General features: G+C 43.3%; 1 protein-coding gene and 1 long non-coding RNA gene across 9 annotated transcripts in view; one reads left to right on the top strand and one right to left on the bottom strand.

Moving 5' to 3' along the window:
- C10H10orf67 (chromosome 10 C10orf67 homolog) overlaps positions 1 to 8,992 on the bottom strand; it is a 2,166,521-nt gene extending 2,157,529 nt beyond the window's left edge. For 3 of the 8 annotated variants that reach the window (XM_078664371.1, XM_078664373.1, XM_078664369.1), the window contains exon 1: positions 8,738 to 8,989. In XM_078664371.1, the coding sequence (XP_078520497.1) occupies positions 8,738 to 8,913 (176 nt within the window). In that variant the 5' untranslated portion in view covers positions 8,914 to 8,989. Of the gene's footprint in view, positions 1 to 8,737 lie in introns of all 8 variants that reach the window. The other 5 variants (XM_078664376.1, XM_078664375.1, XM_078664372.1 and 2 more) reach the window with 3 other exon arrangements.
- The window catches only part of LOC144784563 (uncharacterized), a 196,573-nt gene continuing 183,288 nt past the window's right edge, over positions 8,954 to 22,238 (top strand). Inside the window, exon 1 of the long non-coding RNA XR_013601677.1 lies at positions 8,954 to 9,050. This is a non-coding gene — a long non-coding RNA (uncharacterized LOC144784563). The remainder of the gene's footprint in view (positions 9,051 to 22,238) is intronic.

The following is a 22,238-nucleotide window of genomic DNA, read 5'->3' as shown; positions in this document are numbered from 1 at the left end:
AAAAAAATGATTTTTTCCAAGCAGAAAATGAGGTTTGCAAGGGATTCTGGGTAAAGGAACGTTGGAGGATCCACGCAAGCCATACCTCCTTGGAAGCCCCCGGGTGTCTACTTTTCAGAAATGTGTGGGATTGGTAGGTTTCCCTAGATGGCTGTCTCGCACGGGGCCAAAAACCCAGGTAAGCCCTCTTGCAAAAGCTGGTGGACTTAACATTTTCACCATTGTTAAATTCACCAGCTTTTGCAAGACAGAAACAGCAGAACAACAGAACCACCAGTAACAGAACCGCACACTGCAACAATCTAAAGAGAAAAAAAACCAATACACATTAGAAGAAACAAAAACAACACACATTACAACAGGCTATGTCACAGGGTATGTCACAAATGGGGTGTCTGTCCCCAAGGGGGGAAGATTATAAATCATTATAAACGTGGGCCCCCTGGAAGCAACCCTACGGAGGGCAGAGAGGCCAAATAAAGACACGGCAGAACATACTGAAAACAAATGGGCCCAAGGAAGCAACCCTTGGCCCAGGGGTCGCTCCCTATAAAAAACAAAAACCTGGAGTACAGTGGGCTTTTCTATCCCCCCCCCTGGGACCAGAAACTGTAAAAAAAACCAGCCACCCCGCCCCCAGGGGGGGGGGCAGAATAGTCTACAATATTTATAATGCCCCCTGGAAGCGACCCTTTATAAATATACTAAAATCCCTGGTATCTAGTGGGCTTTTCTACCTCCCCCTGGGTCCAGATGTGGCCCAAAAAATGGGGGCAGACAAGTCTAAAACAAATTATGGGCCACTAGGAAGCGACCCTTCCCCAAGGGGTCACTTCCTTTACAATTATAAATAAATCCCTGGTGTCTAGTGGGCTTTTCTGCCCCCCCTGGGTCCAGATCACGCGCTAACATGGGCGATCTGCCCCCAGGGGGGGCAGAAAAGTCTGGATTGAAAAATTAGGGCCCTAGGAAGCGACCCTTGCCCAAGGGGTCGCTTCTTTTTATGAAAATAAACATCCCTGGTGTCTAGTGGGCTTTTCTGCCCCCCCTGGGTCGAGATCGCTCGCTAAAACGAGCGATGTTGACCCAGGGGGGGCAGAAAAGTTTGAATTATAAAAAAATTGCCCCTGGAAGCGACCTTTGCCCAAGGGGTCGCTTCCTTTTCAGACAAAAACAATCCCTGGTGTCTAGTGGGCTTTTCTGCCCCCCCCTGGGTCGAGATCGCTCGCTAAAACGACCGATGTCGACCCAGGGGGGGCAGAAAAGTCTGAATACATAAAATTAGCCCCTGGAAGCGACCCTTGCCCAAGGGGTCGCTTCCTTTCCAAACAAAAACAATCCCTGGTGTCTAGTGGGGGCATTACTGGTGCAGGATCGCGACGCTGTGCGCGATCCTGAACCAGGAATGCCCTGCATTGGGACATCAGGGGAGAGGAAACAGTGTTTCCTCCCCCCGATGCCTCAAGGCACCGAGAAATGGCCCCCCCGCCCCACCGGAGACCAAAAACCTACCTTCAAGCTGGACGCGCTGGAAAGAAATGGCTTCCCGCGCGTCCAGCACTTCCTGATGACGTCGGCGTGCGCAACAGCGCGCTGACGTCACCAGGAAGTGCGGGGGGGCCGGGGGGAGCAGCGCGAAGTCTTCCACTGCCACCCCCCAAAAAACTAACTAGATCGGAGCCCCAGGGGGGGAGCGACAGCGCTCCCCCCGAGGGCTGTACTGATGACGGAGCGGTTCCGTCATCAGCACAGCCCAACCGATGCTGATGACGGAACCGCTCCGTCATCAGCATCGAAGGGGTTAAAGAACGAACACAAAACGTGACTTTCTTTCCTTCTGCTTTGTTTATCTGGCTTGACAGTGACAATCAGAAAGAAATATTTATGGAAAATTTTTATATTTTTACCCTTTTTGGGTAATCGTAGGAAAGTGAGAACCTTTCTCCCTGTTTCTGCACATTGAGCTACTTCAACTATAAAAAAAAAACTGGTTTGCATTAAACTGATTCTAATATGATTTTGCAGCAAATATGTCACAACGTTTTTTATGTATCTAATTTTACACTAGAGATTCTATTTGTATTCTTCATGTTTGCAAACACAAATCGATCTTCAATATAAAAGAGCTACCCACCAAAGATTTAAGTGCTTGGCGGGATCGGTGATGATGGTGTAACCAGGGGTGCAACTAGATCTGAACTTCAGGAAGGAGTCTAAGGCTCCCAGCCAGGGCTGGCTCTAGCACGGTTGGCTCCCAGTGCGACAATCTTTTTGGGGCACCCACCCCCATGACCTCTTCCTCCATGAATTCACCCTCTACCACTTTCCAACAGTGCACCTCATCTTTCCATAACGTCTCTCTCTGACGTACATTTAATTTTTTTTATAGTGCTACTCATAGTTCCCTCACATTCAGTTCTGTGATCTGCATGGTACATGTTCTTTCCACAGGCACATTAACCCTCTGCACTTCTTTACAATGAGCCAAAACTGTCACTAGACAAAATTCCGAACTCTCACCAGTAGGAACATTAATCACTAGAGTAATCTTGACATTTGTATTGCTGCCTGTAAACTGGCTGATGCACAATGAAATTCTTGTGCTTTTACACCAAAAATTATTTTTAAAACACAGCGCCCCCCACCAAAGTTGACGCACTAGTCGCACTGCCCTAAAGCCAATCTTCCTCCCAGCAATGGGGCAGGAAAAGCATTTCCACAAATTGATCAGAACTAACCACATAGCCATTATATAAGGAAAAATATCTATGTAAGTGGTGGGGTATGATACTTCCCCCCCAAATTCCGGCAAGCAAAACAGGTTAGCAGACCTCTTGTAGATGATTTAAGAAAGAGTAGATGTTGGACTTGGCCCTTTCTGCAGGGTCATCCCTGAACTTTTTGCCTTCCTCCAATATTCTCTCTGACCTGTTTTTGTTGGTTTAATGACTCTAGGCACTTTACCACTACTGACCAGTGCTAAAGTGCATATGCTCTCCCTATGAAAAGTGTATACATTGATTGGTTTCCACGATTGGCTTATTTGGTTTACTGTCAGTCCCCAGTAAAGTGCACCAGGAGTGCCAGGGCTTGTAAATACAAATGCTGCTGGTGGGCCTGCATCCCTGGTTGTGCCTCCCACAGAAGCGGCCTAGTAAAATGTGTCTAAGGTCTGCCATTGCAGAACCTGCATGCAGTCTGGTACTGTCATGCTGGCTGGGCAAGTGCACCCACTTGCCAGCCCCTAAACCTTCCCTTTACTTCATGTGAGTCACCCCTAAGGTAGGCCTAAGGGCAGGGTGCATTGTAAGCATAAGGTAGGACAAGCCCTGATGTGTGTGGCATGTCCTAATAGTGAATTACAGCCATTTTCGTAGTTTACTATTGTAAGGCTACCTGTTCTCATAGGCCAGAATGGGCTGCTGGAATTATTACACTCTATAATCCCAGCAGGCTCAGAGAACATGATAGAAAATCAAGTTTAGTATGCCTGAACTCAGAATAATAAAATACTTCTTTTAGTAAAGTTTATTTTGATATCCTGTGTTTGCAAATACTACTTTCAGAAAGTTAGTATTTGCTTGCCTAACCATTTCAGCCTGCCTCTGCTAGTATGTGTATCTGCTGTCTGGTTTCTGTGAGTGACAGGGCTGGGGAATTCCAGGAGACAGGCTGGGGCTGACAGGTGGTGAATAGGGATATTACACCAGGATGGGTGGGGGGAGTGCCCCTTGATTCTGAATAGGGCTGTGCTCTGCCACCTCAATGCTGGCTCCGCCCCCTGGAGAGCGACTGATGACTCTGCCTGCACCTTGTGAAGAGAGAGGGGAAGACTGTCAACAGAGTGCTCCTGGACTGTACTTGTCACCACAATGCTGGCTCCACCTCCTGCAGAGCGTCTGAAGGCCCTGCCCTGCCCTGCCCACTGAAAGGAGAAGCCAGAGACTGCAAAACAAATTGCTCAGGGACTGGACTGGAATAGGCAAAGGCCCCCCTGGCCTGAAAGAACAAAATAAATGCTGTATAAAAGTAGGAGCCCTGCTCCCAAGAAACTAGATCCTGCTTTTTGAACCAAGAAGACCCCTCTGCCTGAGGAAAGGGAGCCAGAAAAGCTGAAGGAGGAAGACTGTCCCTATCCTGGGGGATTGGCCTGCAGTGGTTACCTTGCTGCCAAAGGAGAGGAAGAAACCTACAAGGACTTGTTGCTTTATAAAGACTTTATTTTTCTCTCTGCAAAGAACTTGCGCTCAAAAGCGATCACCAAGGGCCTGAAAGTGAGCTGGCCCCTTGACCTGAGTCCCAGGACCATTGGACTCTGCCTGCATTTGAGCCGTGAAGAAATTGCTGAACTCTCCTCTCCCCCTGCTGCTGGAGCCGCACCAAGCGCGTCCCGTATCCCTGGATTGCCGTGCAGCCGTCCTGTGACCGCCCGCCCCGTGTGAACCGCTCTGTCTGCGAGCCGTACTCACACCGTCCCGCTGGGCTGCCCACACCCGCTGCGCCCTTCTCTGAAGGACGCACTGTACTGCCTGCAGCATCCCTACTGGGGGGAGAACCCTTGAAGAGAAGCGCATCACCACCGGAGACGACTGGCACGCCGAAGCGCACCACCTCCCCGATGTCGCGCCACGAAAGGAAAGAGCATTTCCCCGCTCAGACGGGCATCCACCCAATCAACGTTGGGTACGCTAGAAGCGTACCAACCGGCACCGCCTTCCACGATCCTGCGCGTCGTACCACCTTTTGCTACCAGCCCAGTACACCTCGCACAACACCTGCCAAAGTGCACTGAAGTACACTGCATACGCTAGAAGCATACTAAACCGCACCTTGCCCCCGAGGCCGCGCCGCACAAAGGAGAGCCACGATGTATACTGTGTACAGGACACCCCGTGCCGCATTGCCGCCTCTGGGGGAGAGCGGACAGCTGCCAAGAACGCCTACGCTGCAGACCTCGCTAGCGGCCCGGACCCTCCGCAGCGCCCCTCTAAGGTCCCGCTCCAGCCTCCTGTCACGACAGCCTGCCATGAGCCGAACCAGCGCTGCCGATCCTCGTCTCGGGTACTACCGTACTCCCGCATTGTCTGCAGTTCATCTGAAAGGTACTGTACACGCTCCGGACTCGATAGTCCAGTTCTGGGTTATTCAAAGGTTGGATCTGTACATTTACCCTCGCGGGTCGCCCTAGGAACTACGAACTGTGCAACCTGTAATTAAGCTTATTGTTTTTACAAGAGACACTTTTTAAAACACATATCCTCACATAAAACGAACTGTGTGCATGTTTATGGTCTAGAGACACTTTTAAAAGAAAGCACATATTCCAGCATAAAGAAAGTATTGTGTGCATCCAAAGCCAAACGTTATTTATGGTCTTGTAATTAAGCCTGCATAAGAATTTATATTTTACATAAAGCCAACGTATTTTTATAAAACCTAGACTGGTGTCCATTTGTGGTGCATTTTTATATTACTGTTTGTGGTCATAAATGCTTAACTAACTAAATGCCCTGAAGATTAGCCTTGTCTGCTCGCGCCACACTACCTAGAGGGTGAGCAGGGGTTATTTTTAAGGAGTAAGTCCCTTGTCCTGACTAGAGGAGAGGGTCCCTGTTTGTCACAAGTGCATACCTGTGCCAACCAGAGACCCCCAAATCTAACAGTAGAATGCTCTCCAGAGAATTTTTTGATAGTTTTGGGATCAAGTTGGCTAAAATGACACAAACACTTATACGGGAATCTTGAAATATTCCAGTGCTTTCATGGTGCACCGAAGAAGCCTGTCCTTTCCTAGGAGTACATCTCTTTTTTTCCATATGTCTAAAGTCAGAAATTACTTCCACTATACCAAGGTCATCATTTTTTCATGGGTGAGCCCCTTAAGCCAAGGAGTACATTCAATATTACAGTGCCAGAAAATGACCATGGATACATCAACCACAGGTATGGGTACCTCTAAAAATTCCCTCCGTTATATAAGGGGCAGCATTCTGCCATTGACACCCCCCATGAAATCAGTAGAGTAAATATTATGACAAGAGCTACCACAAATATCAGTTCTAAAATGTTATTATGGATCCATCCCATATGCTAAGAATTAAGTGCATTATGTCAGGGCCTTCAGCCAGGTTTGGTGGTGAGTGGTCGGTATCCCTGCTACCCGTATAACTGGGCTAGCAGCTTTCTCAGTTAGACAGTTCCAGTCCCCACAGCCAATGATGGTGTTTTTATAGAAGAATGTTAGGGCCAGCAGTTTGCCATAGGTAACACCTCCCATTCATATGCTATTAGTGCTCTTGTCCATAAGGCAAGAATAACATCCAGTATGCCAGACCAGCAGCACACTTGCACGCATAACACACATACACTCTCACACACACATTCTCACTATCAGGCACATGCATCAACCTTTTTTGCGAGCGCAAACAGTGCAATTCGCAAAAAAGCCCACGAAAAAAAGGACTTCTGCAATGCATCAAGCTTCATGGCTCTCGCAATTTAAAAATTCACAATTTAATGCGATTTCCTAAATTGCGATTGCATTTAGCGAATTGCAAATTGCGATTTCATAAATGCAATGCATGATGAAATCGCAAATAGCAATTTCGCTAATAGGGGTTGCAAATTACCATTAATTTGAACTTGATGGTAATTTGCAAAAACCTTGAAAAATGCACTAAAGTGCATTTTTCAAAGTTGTAGGTTACGCACACACATGCCCTTGGGTGACACGTGAGTGGTTCCAGTGTAGGGTGAAAAGTTTACTGATGTGAGTGTCGGGTGAGCTGCATGAATGCAATGCAAGAGGAGGGACCATGTGAGTGTTAAGTGAGAGGAGTGAGTGCAGGGTGGTGTGAGTAGTGTGCCTGTGTGTGGTGCAGGGTTAGCTGCGAGTGAAGGGCAATCGGTGAGACTGACTGGTGAGTGCATGGTGAGAGGAGTTAGTGGAGAGTGAGTGGTGTGTCCCTATGAGTTCCGGCAGACTATTGTCTCTGTGTGCACACAGGGTTACCAGAATGCCAGTATAAAGGTAGGTTGAAAGGTTTGTTTCTGTGAGTGCAGGGTGAGACGAGGAAGTGCAGGTGAGTCGTGTAACTCCAGGGTGAGTGCTGTGCTTGTTTAAGTGGTGTGAGTGCTGTACCCATGTGAGTGAAGGGTGAGCTGTGTGAGTGACAGGAGTGCCTATGTAAGTGCCCAGTGCGCAATAAGACACTGTGAGAGTAGGGTAAGAGGTGTGCCTTCAGGGTGAGTGATGTGACATATGAGCTTGGGTGTGGGTAAAAGTGCAGAGTGGGAGGAATGAATGCATGGTGAGTGATGTCCTTGTTTGAGTGGGATTACAGAGTGAGTAGTGGAAGTGACAGGTGAGTGAAGTGTCACATGAGTGCAGAGTGAGTAGTGTGCTCGTGTAAGTGCAGGTTGAAAAGTATAAGTGCATGGTGAGTGGTGAGAGTGCAGTATGATCACTGTGAGTGCGGGTGAGCAGTGTGCTTATGTGACTGCAGAGAGAATGGGGTGAGTTCATGGCAAGTGGCATGAGTGCAGTGTGGTCGCTGTGAGTGCAGGGTGAGCGGTGTGCTCGTGTGAGCGCAGGGTAAGGGGAGGATGAATGATGTGAGTGCAATGTAAAAGCGTGAGTGCAGTATGGTCGCTGTGAGTGCAGGGTCAGTGGTAAAAGGGACAAGTCAGTGGAGCGTCATGTGTGTGCACGCTGAGTGGTGTGCTCATGTGAGTGCAGGTTAGGATAAGGGCGAATGGCATGAGTGCGCAGTGTAACCTCGGTGAGTGAGGAGTGAGCGTGAAAGTGAAGGGTGAACAGTGAGATTGAGGAGTGAGCTGCCTGAATGCAGGATGTACTCCCAGACACATGGAGTAACTCAGCATTGTATTGATAGATATAAGCTAAACTTTTGCTATTATGGCATCAATCAGGGATGGAGGGTGAAGGAAAAAATAATGTGCTGATCCTGCAGTAAACTTTCAGTTTCCTGATTAGGGCTGAGAGCTGATTGGATTTCTGGCAGCACTACCGGAATTTTGATGTCTCAGCCAGTACAAAAATAAGCAAAATTACTTAAAGCTGGTATTTTTAGCACTTATCTGTGCATGCTTCAAAGAGCACATATAAATAGAAAGCACTTTTAAATGTGTTTAAGAGCTGCGTTAATCATCCATGACTAACAATTCATGTTACAAATGAATACATACCACTTTATTTAGTGTCAAGGCAAGGCCTATGCAGACTGTTTAAACAACAAATGGGCTGTATTTTTGTTTCGGAATGGTGGCAATGTAAAAATAAAACACAAATGTAAGGAACAGGCAGTGGGTGGCCCAGGGAGGGGGTACTGAAGCCAGTGAAAATATCAATGGCTTGTCAACCAGTTCACATAAGTCATATACATGGTCATTTAAAGAACTAAACGGGTGTGTCTGAGATACGACTCCAGACACTGCTTAGCGAATGCCACAACAGCTCTAACGGCAGGACCCCGGGCTGAGAGACACGATACTAAAGCCCTTTTAGCCTTATGGGTGTTGTGCGCATGGGTGTAACATTGTATATAGGGGAATACCTCAAGAAGTCCACGTGAGCACACACTAACTAGCAGGTGAATCTCAAACCCAGTCTCTAACACTAGTTAGCCTCGCGCTGTCTTTTCACAACTAACTTTCTGAGAGACATAAAGTCCAATGAATGGTACGCTGCTTTATTATAAATGCGTTTACCGTTTACCTAATCTGAAGAGCCCCCGCGACGAAAGCTTCCAGAGCGTGCACATCTTCTGGTCCGGCGCACACTGCTCCCTCGAGCGCCTGGCCGCTCTCGACCTTTCTATTAACCTTTTCAGGTGAATCTTTAACCCCCGACGGACCATCAGCGGAGGTTCCCTCGAGGAGCGGCTTTTTCATGACAAAAAAAACTGGTTCAATGCCACGTGACGCGACTAACGGATGTTTTCCTGGTGATTCGCAGAGACTTGAGGTGAAGTTCCGTCACTTCCGGGTTGTTTGACAGCTGTCCGTCAGTCGTCAGAGCGCTGGGAGAAGTAAGATGTGCCTATATTCTTTGGCCTCTGTGTGCACTAAAGAGGGTTGTGTAAAGTACTTAAAAATTGTAATATAAATAGGCGTTGGTGAATCTAATAGTTTTGACTTTTGTAAAAACCATGCATACAGAAACACAGTAGGTCACTAATGTACACGAAACATAAAGTAGGAAATCCCATTCACCATTGAAAATATTAAAAACATGCTTCAAATGTCATAGCTAGAGTATACATGTCAAATTTAAAGATAAAAATTGGGGTGATGTGATATCCATGTATCTCTGCGGCTCCAGGAGAGTCTGTGGTCCGAAATCTTTGAAAAGAGATGCCTTTTAAAACAGAATGTATCAGCAGCAGTGGTTTGAAATGGATACAAGTAGATGATTTTATGACTTGGGAGTATGTTTTAGAATCTTTTAAAGCATTTTAGACCAATTTCTTGTGAGCTTTTGAAGGTGTGTACTAACAATGGTATGAACAAAAGTGATATGTTCAACGCTGTGTGTAGATTGCGCCATTAGTTCTTTCTGATGTAAATGTAAATGTACAGGAATTTATATAGCGCAAATCACCAAGCGGTTTCTAAGCGCTTGCTTAGGGAACCCGTCCTGGTATTCCCCTGTGAGATAACCCCGGAAGGGTATCCGCAAGGTGAAAGCCAGGCATCCCGCCGCGAGGGGCTGTTGTGGAGATTAAGCAAGCTATTGCCCAGAGTCGCAGAGTGTGAACCCGTGAATTGAGTAGGCACCGGAGCGAGAATTGTCGAGTCCATGGACATTTTTTTTTAGGACTCAAGACCCCGCCGAGCCGGGAATTGAACCCTGGTCCCGGGCTGACCTCTGCTTCCAGGTCTGCCTCCTCTAACCAGTGAGCCACACTTCTCTGATGGTCAGTGAGTGTCAGAAAAGTAGAGTTGGAGTAAGTGGCCTGTGTCATGGACCGTGTTGTTCAGTTGTTCTAAAGGATATTGGGATATCTGCTGAAAAAATTGTTCAGCATAGTTATATGACAATTTTGGGCTTTGACCAAACGTTTGCTTGCAAGGCTACTGGGTTCCTGTGGTAATTTCAGATGACTGCTTCTGACCGGGGATGGCATCCAGAAAGAGAGTTGGGTGAATTGTTTAATTTATGCATAATTAGAATATTTAAGGTAGACTTCATACTAGTGGTGTTCATGTCAAAGCAAGGATGAGTTCACATGTATGTAGAAAATGTTTTATTATTGTCCCTCTCAGCAATGTACCGAAATGACAAAAAAAGACACAACTGTTGGGAACATTATAGGTTGACACGAGCGCGATTCTTTGTCCCAGGACGTGACTGACTCGTGTTATGTTAAGAATGTTATGTTTTAAGAGATGTGGAATCTTGCTGGGATTGTTGTGATGGGAGGTTGATTATTACTGTCTGGACTTCATTACGAGCAGACGTGTGATTAAACCTCGTTGCTCCTTTCTACGTTTCCTTGTCCTTACTTTCCTGACCTCTGGATCTTCCAACAACAACCACATATTCAAACATTTATTCCAATTCGACAAGAAATGGAGGTAAATGAGCTGATTTGGCCTCAGTGACACAATAGTCAAGTTGTAGCTGGTAGATTTAAAACAAAATATGTGTACATATCCTTTAGGAATTGTTGTTTTAAAATGAACTTTAATCTGTTGTAAATCAGTCTTCGATAAGAACCAATAAAAAACTGAGCAAGATGAAACTAACTTGAAACCATGGTACAACACTTACCAGGAGATCTGGGTGGGTAAACTGTCACAAAATGTTCACTGCGAGCGCATATCCATATAAGGATCTCCAAATAGATGGGGCCTAATTCATAAAGATGCCTGTGACTTGCCCATGTGTTGCACCTAGCTTACCCCTGAATTCCTGGTGCAAGTCAGGAGTGCTCCAGGCTTGTTCCTGAAATTAGGAGTAATCCAGGAGTTCTATAAGCTTAAATCACACTACTAATTATGAAACCCGAAAACCGGTCCTGGAATGCTTGGTGTGAATGCCTGCTGCAGTGTTGCTGTTGGGTAGATGAGCCTCAGCATCTGTGACTCTACATGTTCTCAAAGGTATGAAAAAGGGGACCCCCTCTCAAATTACTTTTAGCCAGGGAAAAGAGGGGAAAATATCAAATACAATAAATAAAGATTTCCCTTGTGGCTATCCTAATTTGACCATTGACCTCAGTTCATAGTAAGAATGACATGTCCTGCAACATATGTTGACAACAAGTGTTCTTTATATTTATCAGATTTTATTTACTTTTTTCATAGAAATATCACAAAAACTTTTTTTTATATATATACTTGTTCCTTCTTTTTTATATATCATCATTTCTTATTTCTCTAAGTCATTATATCTTTTTTCCCTTTTTTAAACAATTTGAATACATATAAAAACAGTTATTTCATCATCATAATACATTTGTGTTGTTTAATCCAATACCAAAGTTTTTTCAAAAAATAATAAAAAAACCTTAGATATCCACACCTAATTCACATCCACCACTCACACATTCATACCCTTACATACAAACATTTAGACAACCAGCTATCCTACTGTACTGGAAGGCTAACAGAGAGAACAAACCCTGACTGAGTAACCACAGAATATTATATAGGATCACACGCCAGGTCGACGCGCGTTTCGGTGGGCTTGTACCACCTTCCTCAGGACCTTCACAGAATCCCTTTTTGTTTTTTAGGTGAGAACAGGATATCTGTAATAACAAACAAAGTTTGTTGCACAACTTGTTGTATATTTCATTAATCAATAACAAGATTTTAAAAAGAGGACAGTCATACACAACATAAATCTTTTACAGTCTTGTTGACTTAATTGGAATCAGCATGCACATCTATCAGCTAAATGGCACCAATACTTTAGGCCAGGTTCACATATCCATTTGCAGAGAGAAGAGGGATTTTAATACAACTACCAAGTCCCTCTACACGGGACATACAACAACCATTGCAATGCATTCCTGAGCCTACAATGTCACAACCTCTGCTGTTTAAAAAAAAAGGGTATTATCCTGGGGTCACAAATAAATCATTTTTTCAGGGATTGGTCTAATAACAAGACTAGTGTATTTAGAGACAATACTTACTCCATAGTTAATGTAATGAGGAGTCACGGTGTTTGTCACGGAGTACTTAATTTTGCACTACGCTCCTATAATGGAAATAAATATTCTCTCAGGGACATAAATCCAAGTAAAATTTATAATACTATAACAACTAAGGTGTATAGTCTTACCAAAATATCGTACACGTAATCATGTAATCAGGGCTATTCTCAAGATGACTTTAAGTGTTCCGGTTTCTGGGCATATATCTTCAACCACTTCTGTTTCTAAAATATACAGCAGATAATTGGTATAAAAATGGAATATTCTTACTGACAGTTCTCAAAAAGAACCTGGAGTATGAGGCAATCAAACACCCACCTTTTACTTTCAAATCACTATAACTCTGTTTTTCTGTCTCTCTTCATAAAAGTATCATAGCGAGATAAAAGGAAGATTTCCCCTTATTTAGGATTTACCTGAAAGAGAGGAGATGATAGGCATGTTTTGTTTAATGAGCGTTTGTCATTTGTGTCAAGCAAAGACAACGATCTTAAAAACAATTTTTGTCTCAAAAAGGGGCAGCCTCTATTTTATTCTAAACTCTTTCAACACCTCACCGGGTATGATAACCAAGTATGTTGAGTCTCACATTGTTATCTATTTTGATTACCCTCTCCCTATTTAGAGGACACAACCTATTTTAAGGACACATCGTATTTTAACATAGTGTAACTCCAATATATTGTGACCGTAAATCTACGTTTATCAAGTCACATAGTACCCTCCATCCCGTTTCTTTGTTTTAAGCCGGAATATATCTTTCACTTGTGCGCTATAATGCCCTTACCTCATCAGCTTTGTCGTCGATTCAAATCATACATTCACTCGAGAACCGCCAGCATTTTAGCCCCGACGCCAATCGGCATTTAAATCGAATTTGTGTGGCGCGAAATTGTTGGTCACATGTGATTACAATACTCAACATAGAGGACGGACGGTTTCCGCAGAGCGCTTTACTTATATGAATCTGAAAGCGCCATTTTGTAAAGGTAAAGTGTAACCGCAATGGATGGGTGCTTTATTTGTATCCAGAGATTACATAGGAGATATTTGAAGCACGGCCATTCCTAATTATCTCTTGTTTAATAGTACATATGTAGAAGTTATTTACTGACCCCACTGTTTATTACTGCGAGACTTTTGTTATGTTGTACAAACATTTAAAGAACGAGAACATAAAATAGTGCATCATGTTTTGAACAATGAACAAATGAACAAAATTTCCGAAATTACCCAACTGAAGCCAGCTCCACATTTATAAAACAACAAGTGGAGATATCAATATCTTGATCAATACGAACCAATAACCATTGGATCAATATGCCAACCTATAGCCCATCTATAAAACACACTAACTGTTCACCGTGGTTTGTTTCCCCACAAAATATTACACCTAGGTTGTGTACAGAGGCAGTTTTTGCTTGTTATATGTATTTAGTTGCTGCAGTGATACAATCATCAGAGAATGATCTGACTGAAGAATAATGTTCTTCAAGGACAAGATTTTTTATCCAGAGTTCTTTGTGACATACCACAATATTTCTTCATTTAATCCTTTACGGACACAGTCAAAGTAAAATATCCAAAAAGTTTCTCGTTTCTTGCGAGTGATTTCCATCAGTTGTCCCATTTTGCTCTGCACCTTTTCTAATATACACCATTTAAGTTCACTTTCTTTGTGATTGGCCTCCAAAAAGTGTTGTACTATTGGGGCTGTAAGTCTTTTTGTTCTTATCGCGGACTTATGTTCACTGAAACGGGTGCGGAACTCCCGGCCAGTCTCCCCAATGTATGCCAACCCACAGGGGCATAGTAGTAAATAGACGATATTGCTACTTCTACAATTTTTAAGTGATCTCAATTTGACATTTATATTGTTATAGCAGAGATGATCTGTTGTTATAGCTGCATCACAGGCATGGCATGACCCACATTTGTGATTTCCCAAAATAACTGGGCAGCCTGTCAATGTAGTTTGAATAGTCTGTGTTTTAGGTATATTTCTAGTATGAACCAACAGGTCCCTGAGGTTCCTATTCCTTCTGTAGGCAATCAATGGTTTGGGAAATTGTGTTTCTTCACCTTCAATTTCCAGAATGCGCCAATTCTTATTGATCGCATTTTTGATTTTGTAATTTAGCGCTGAGTGGTTAATCACACATGTGATTTTACCGTGTGGTTCTCGTCTTGTGCCTCTCAAAAGAGCGTCCCGATCATAGAATTTCGCTCTTTTGAATGCTTGACGTATGAGGCGATGTGGATAGCCTCTATTTATTAATCTCTGTTTGAGCAATTCCCCATGTGTTCGATAGTCCACTAAGTTTGTACAATTGCGCCTAATGAGGAGGAATTCCCCAAAGGGGATTGAGTCCTTTTGACAGTGGGGGTGAAAGCTGCTGAATTGTAGTATCGTATTCTTGGCAGTCGGTTTTCTAAATAGGCTTACCTGTAGTGTGCCACAACTACCATCGATTGTGATATCAAGAAATTCAACTTGTTTTGTGCTGTAGTTAGAAGTAAATTCGGCGCTTTCAGATTCATATAAGTAAAGCGCTCTGCGGAAACCGTCCGTCCTCTATGTTGAGTATTGTAATCACATGTGACCAACAATTTTGCGCCACACAAATTCGATTTAAATGCCGATTGGCGTCGGGGCTAAAATGCTGGCGGTTCTCGAGTGAACGTATGATTTGAATCGACGACAAAGCTGATGAGGTAAGGGCATTATAGCGCACAAGTAAAAGATATATTCCGGCTTAAAACAAAGAAACGGGATGGAGGGTACTATGTGACTTGATAAACGTAGATTTACGGTCACAATATATTGGAGTTACACTATGTTAAAATACGATGTGTCCTTAAAATAGGTTGTGTCCTCTAAATAGGGAGAGGGTAATCAAAATAGATAACAATGTGAGACTCGACATACTTGGTTATCATACCCGGTGAGGTGTTGAAAGAGTTTAGAATAAAATAGAGGCTTCCCCTTTTTGAGACAAAAATTGTTTTTAAGATCGTTGTCTTTGCTTGACACAAATGACAAACGCTCATTAAACAAAACATGCATATCGTCTCCTCTCTTTCAGGTAAATCCTAAATAAGGGGAAATCTTCCTTTTATCTCGCTATGATACTTTTATGAAGAGAGACAGAAAAACAGAGTTATAGCGATTTGAAAGTAAAAGGTGGGTGTTTGATTGCCTCATACTCCAGGTTCTTTTTGAGAACTGTCAGTAAGAATATTCAATTTTTATACCAATTATCTGCTGTATATTTTAGAAACAGAAGTGGTTGAAGATATATGCCCAGAAACCGGAACACTTAAAGTCATCTTGAGAATAGCCCTGATTACATGATTACGTGTACGATATTTTGGTAAGACTATACACCTTAGTTGTTATAGTATTATAAATTTTACTTGGATTTATGTCCCTGGGAGAATATTTATTTCCATTATAGGAGCGTAGTGCAAAATTAAGTACTCCGTGACAAACACTGTGACTCCTCATTACATTAACTATGGAGTAAGTATTGTCTCTAAATACACTAGTCTTGTTATTAGACCAATCCCTGAAAAAAGGATTTATTTGTGACCCCAGGATAATACCCTTTTTTTTTAAACAGCAGAGGTTGTGACATTGTAGGCTCAGGAATGCATTGCAATGGTTGTTGTATGTCCCGTGTAGAGGGACTTGGTAGTTGTATTAAAATCCCTCTTCTCTCTGCAAATGGATATGTGAACCTGGCCTAAAGTATTGGTGCCATTTAGCTGATAGATGTGCATGCTGATTCCAATTAAGTCAACAAGACTGTAAAAGATTTATGTTGTGTATGACTGTCCTCTTTTTAAAATCTTGTTATTGATTAATGAAATATACAACAAGTTGTGCAACAAACTTTGTTTGTTATTACAGATATCCTGTTCTCACCTAAAAAACAGAAAGGGATTCTGTGAAGGTCCTGAGGAAGGTGGTACAAGACCACCGAAACGCGCGTCGACCTGGCGTGTGATCCCATATAATATTCTGTGGTTACTCAGTCAGAGTTTGTTCTCTCTGTTAGCCTTCCAGTACAGTAGGATAGCTGGTTGTCTAAATGTTTGTATGTAAGGGTATGAATGTGTGAGTGGTGGATGTGAATTAGGTGTGGATATCTAAGGTTTTTTTATTATTTTTTGAAAAAACTTTGGTATTGGATTAAACAACACGAATGTATTATGATGATGAAATAACTGTTTTTATATGTATTCAAATTGTTTAAAAAAGGAAAAAAAGATATAATGACTTAGAGAAATAAGAAATCATGATATATAAAAAAGAAGGAAAAAGTATATATATAAAAAAAGTTTTTGTGATATTTCTATGAAAAAAGTAAATAAAATCTGATAAATATAAAGAACACTTGTTGTCAACATATGTTGCAGGACATGTCATTCTTACTATGAACTGAGGTCAATGGTCAAATTAGGATAGCCACAAGGGAAATCTTTATTTAATTTACTCTACATGTTCTCTCCATCCCATCCCCCTTCCCCCTGGGATTTGTCACCGGAGCTGTGTCTCCTCCTATAAACGAAGGGCAAATCTCGGCAGGATTTGGGAGCTAGAGTTGCCACCCTATTAGAATCATCTGGGATCCAGGTAGGTGGCTTATGGTATTTGGTTTGTATTGAGTTTTAGAGTACAGTCAGCCACTGTTTTTAATATTTATTAAAAATACAATCTCATTATAAAAATGTTGATCAATATACAGGAGAAGTAACTTTCAAAACATTAGATTTTGCCTGTCTAAAGTTGCAGTAGGCTAGATAGCATTAGCCTCCGTGCAGCTGCCCTTCCTTGATGAGGTGTGAAAACTACACCAGAGCAGAAACAAAGGCTTGGCCCTTTTGGCAAACCTTTGTGTGAGGGATGTGACTCATCCTTTCTCAGGCAGGACAGTTGGGGAGAGTACAAAACTTCATTAACTTAAAAGGGACCCGGGTGAAGCTTACCCCTTCATAGTTTAGTGTAAAGTGAGACACAGGAAAGAGTATTTCATTGATCCCAAGACCAACTGTTATCTGGCTCCATTTCACTGAGGAGGGGAAGAGCTGGTCCCAGATCCAGTTTGATGTTGTTGAGGAGGAAGGAACTGCACATTTCCCTATGCTCACCCCTGGGTAAGCCACCAGTCTCCTCTGTTATCTTGATTTTGTCTGAACATTGTACACCCTGGGATAGCTTGCAGTAAGGCAAACAGGATAGGAGGCAAAAGGGAGAAGGCTTGCCCTTGGCACATTTTTGCCCACTGGTTAGGGAGTGTCCAGGAACAGTCTCATCCCCCAAGGTCTAGTGAAATGTTGAAAAGCGCCACTTCACCCACAGCTCCTAAGAACACACACGGACCTGTGGATGACCAAAAGATGACTTGACCTGCTGTTTGTGTCCTGTGTAGAAACCTGAAAGGCTGGGCCTGCTCCAACCTGTACCCAGGAATAAGAAGTAAGTTCCAAGGGTTAATTGGCTGACCTCCTGTGTGGCTACAGGGACATCAGTGGCTACAAGAGGCCTTTTCCGAAGTGACTAGTGTTAAGTGGATCTGAACTGGACTGTATAGATGGCTTTAATTGGAGTAGGTCAAGGACTCTAATTGGCGTCCCTGAGGCTCTGGGTGCCTTAGAAGCGACCAAGAGAAGAAGGTTGGGAAATGTTGGGACTTGGAAAAACCTTCAGCTTTCATGCCTCCGGAAGACCCGGACCACCCAAGGCACAACCAGGCAAGAAAATTAGGCGGTCCTGCTCAGAGCTTGTTTATTACCTGAATGTAGACCTTAGCAGACCCTGCAGCAAAGATTTCTGACTTTGATATTCCCTGCCCAGCTGCTGGAGGTTTTCATACTCCAAAAAAAGAGATAAAAAATAGACCAAGGGCCTGATTTAGATCGTGGTGAAATAGTTACTTCGTCACAATGGTGACAGATATGCCGTCTAGCGAAATATAAATCCCATGGGATATAATGGGATATATATTTCGGCGGACGGGATATCTGTCACTGTTGTGATGGAGTGTCCCATCCTCCAAGATCTAAATCAGGCCCTAAGTCTCAATATAGAAATCTTGACCATGTGAAGGCATAAAAAGAATCTGTCTCGTGAAAGCACGTCAGTGTGTGTGAAATTTGGATTTTCCCACCCAGAGCTTTTCCTGCCAAAACGAGCTTCAGCTAGACCTCATCCAACAGCTATCCATTGTGAAGAGGACTTGGCCAGATACAGTCTTCAACCTTGCCTCACTGGGGTATTTCAACTTCCATAAAAAACAAATTGAATCGGTAGCCAATAACTTTGACCAGGATGGCTCGTTGGGTGTATCCAACATCCGCGGTATTGCAGTCAGCCTGAAATGACGCTTAGTCAACCATGAACAGTGACTTCTAATGGGCACTTTTGCCCCAAAACTTTAAAAGTTCATATGTCATGTTCACCTCATTTGATTTTAATTTTTTTTGTTTCTTATTAATATTTTTTTGATTTTTAAAAGTTGGTTATGATGTTTTTATTATGTTGTGTTTCAGTTTTTAATTGTTTTAGTACTGCTATGTACTTTATGTAAGTTAACTTGTCTGCTCAGTGTGATAGCTACCAGAGATTTAGCCGTGGTTTAAATGGTTGAAGCTGTTTGTTTACCTGACATGAGTTTGGGACTTATTACTTGGTTATGACTCACATCCGCCCCAACTGATAGCCCATTTGTTTTTATAACATGTTTGCAAGAATGAGCAAATCAGTGAGCCAAACCAGCTTGAGAATACAAGGGCCCAGGTGAATAGTGTTTCATCTTTATTGACTCAAAAGCAATTATTTTTACAAGCAACTCTGAATGGGAAATCAAAAATTCCACTTAGAGCAATATTTCTCTGTTGCACAAAATCAAGTATGTGCCTGTTAAAAAATGTGTGTGCCCCGTACAAAACCATACATCCCAACATTGTGGAAAATTAGCTCCATATTGACTAGTTTTGAAACAGAGGATTTTCTAAAGGAGAGAAAGCTGAAATAAATCAATTTTTGTTGTTTAAAAATGGTGTCTCCTGTCTCAACCAGGAGTGTTGCCATGTATGCAAAGGACACCAGCCGATATTTGTGTCACAAGAGAAGTACTCTACCAGATGTGCACTCTCTAATATAAGAGTACTAAAATACGGTACACATGAAGGGCCAGATGTATGACCCACCAATTAGCGAGTCGCATATTGCATCGCATTTGCGACTCGCAATGTGCGACTCGCTAATTGGGATGCACAACCGTGTCTGAGATACTGTTTGCGATTCCCACTGGGGTCGCAAATTGCATGCCTCATGCATATTAATGAGGCTGTCGCAACTTGCGACCCCGTTGGGCACGGCTGCCACTCCCAAGCATGGTGGCCTGCTGGGGTCAGCAGACCCCCATGTCTAGGACTGCTTTTAAATAAAGCAGTTTAAAAAAAAAATGCAGCCTGTTTCCCTTAAAGTTAAACGGGATGCATTTACAAAATAAAAATGACATTTTTTAGTTTCATTTTTTAAGGGCAGGCAGTGGTCCCTGGGACTTCTGCTTGCCCTTAAAAAATATTTGCGTATGCATTCACAAAGGGGAAGGGGACCCCTGGGGACTCCTTCCCATTTGCGAGTTCTTTACCACCCTTCTGAGACGGGTGGTAAACTGCGAGTGTTTTGGGACCGCCACTGCGGTCGCAAACCATTCCTACATAGTTTAAGAAGTCGCTATTAGGAAGGGACGCCCTTGGAAAGCCCCTTCCCAATAGCAAGATGCTAATCCTATTTTGTGAGTCGCAAATTGATTTGCGACTTGCAAAATAGGATTAATTTGTTTTGTTTGTATAACTTTATTCGATATACAATATCATAAAGTATAAAAGCAATTTATAAACAAGTTAAAAGGGAATGGAGGAGAGAGACAGCCCTTAGTTATTACATTCACACAGTATGTACAAAAGATGTATAGCGTATCAATCCTCAATGGTTAATATATACAAGTAATCATGATAAAAAGTACGAAGCATGAGTTTAAAAAGTGGTTCATCATATAAAACAAAGTACAGCCCAGTGGGAGATGACGGTCTACAGTACCACGGCCTGGCCCTGGGTCACCCTAGAAAGCTTCAATCTTGTCAACCAGGCACAGCCCAGGTACTTAGCTGTCCCACAGATCACACTAGGGATCGAGGTCTCGGATATTAGGATACCCAGTGCCTCCCTATGGTTTTTACATCCCAGGTTGGAACAAATGGGTTTCAGCCACTTTCTTCTCTCCTGACCATACGCTGGGCAGATGAAGAGAAAGTGGGCAACAGATTCCGTAGGGGAGGCACAGCCCGGGCACCCTGTATCCCTCTCCTTCGACCTCCTCCATCCTGCTCTAAAATCATTCAGTGGGAGGGTACCAAACCTAAACTTTAAATAAAGTGCCCTGTCTTTCGGGGACTCAATGAGATCCAGGAAGGGTTCTAGTTTAGGTGCAGGCTTCACGTCCCAAAAAGTTTCCGTCAAGGTGCCATGATTCTGATTTCTTGATGCAGCTGCAGAGACCCAGTCCCAACAGGCCTTCTTTACAACCTGCTTGGACGGTGGGTTCTGGCTCACCCAGGCCTCTCCCAATCCAATGTCCCCCACTAGCTGTTTCAGCTTGGATAGCCAAGCTATCTTATGTCCTACATCCAGTTGGATCAGCTCGGTCAGTGCAGAGGCATAATGACTTAATTCAGGGGTCTTTCTGAGGCGTGTCCAAAACAGTAGGGGGCGCAGCCTTACCACTTCATTTATTGGTTGTCTCCCGAGATCATATCGAAGCGGGGCTAATGGGGTCGATGGGGGAAGCGAGACCAGATCTCTGAGAAACTTGTTTCCTTAGTAAATCTGTAACATTATCGAAACCCCACAGTTCCGCCCCGTATAGTGATGACGGCAGGGCTTTTCCCTCGTAGACCTTAATGGCAGAAGCCACAGGCCGACTATGGGAAAGTGGCTGGTGTTTAGAAATGGCCCCCAACACGTGATTAAGCAGCATTTTTGCCAGATGGGAGGACCACTTCATCCGGCTGTTAATCCGCACTCCCAGGTAGTCAAAGGCTTTGACAAGTTCCAGAGGGGAATCGTTCAGCTTAAAGTTGTTTCTAAAACTTTTCGATGGTGCCAGTGCCATTAACTTTGTTTTAGATGTGTTTATAGTCAGGCCTCTGGCATCACAGAACTGGGTGAAGCGGACAAGAAGTTTTTGTAGCCCCATGGGATTAGTACATGGGCCACTGTTTTTTTTGCGGGCGATAATGGGTCTTAAACCCATTTGCGCCCGCAAAAAACCTTTGTACATTTGGCCCTTGGCCCGAAATGTGTAATTGTTCTGCAAAACATCACCCCCCCTTCAACATCAATGTCCCACAGGCAATTTCACTTGCAAATAGTTTTGGAAAACGGAGCAAAATTCAGGATAAAATGTACATACAGAAGACCTACCCCTAGAATACCAAACATTGGTAATATTAAGCAAATAAGTAGCCAACAAAACAATTCATGTACAACCCTAACTCGTAATATTTTAAACCTGGAAAGCAGGATTATTTGTTTCATACAATCATGAACTCAGAGCTAGTGAGTATAGTAAGCAAGCACATCAGTTTAAGATGGATTTGGAAGATACTAACCAATAAAAAGTAAAAAAAAGAAATATGCTTACTCAGTTTTGTTCAGCTCCTTTTACAATGTATCTCCACCTTGGCGGCAGGAACAACAGTCTTGGTAAAAAGCAAAAAAAGTTTAGAATAGTAAATCTGCACCCGTCATTGTCCAGCACTTTACTCAAGTTGGCTCTGACTGGAGTTTAGAATAATAAATCTGCCCCCTTACGTGTCCAGCACCTTTGTCAAGTAGGTATTGACAGCAGTTTTGAATAGTAAATGTGCCCCTTTCAGTGTCCAGCACCTTCCTCAAGTCGAATTTGACAGGAGCTTAGAATAGTAAATCTATCTCCGTCCGTGTCCATCACCTCCCGCAAGTTGATTCTGACTGGA

This window comes from Lissotriton helveticus, chromosome 10 (assembly GCF_964261635.1).
Source record: "Lissotriton helveticus chromosome 10, aLisHel1.1, whole genome shotgun sequence".
Taxonomy (NCBI): Eukaryota; Metazoa; Chordata; class Amphibia; order Caudata; family Salamandridae; genus Lissotriton; species Lissotriton helveticus.
Note: the sequence above shows the minus strand (reverse complement) of the source record. Positions and strands in the feature narration are given on the sequence as shown.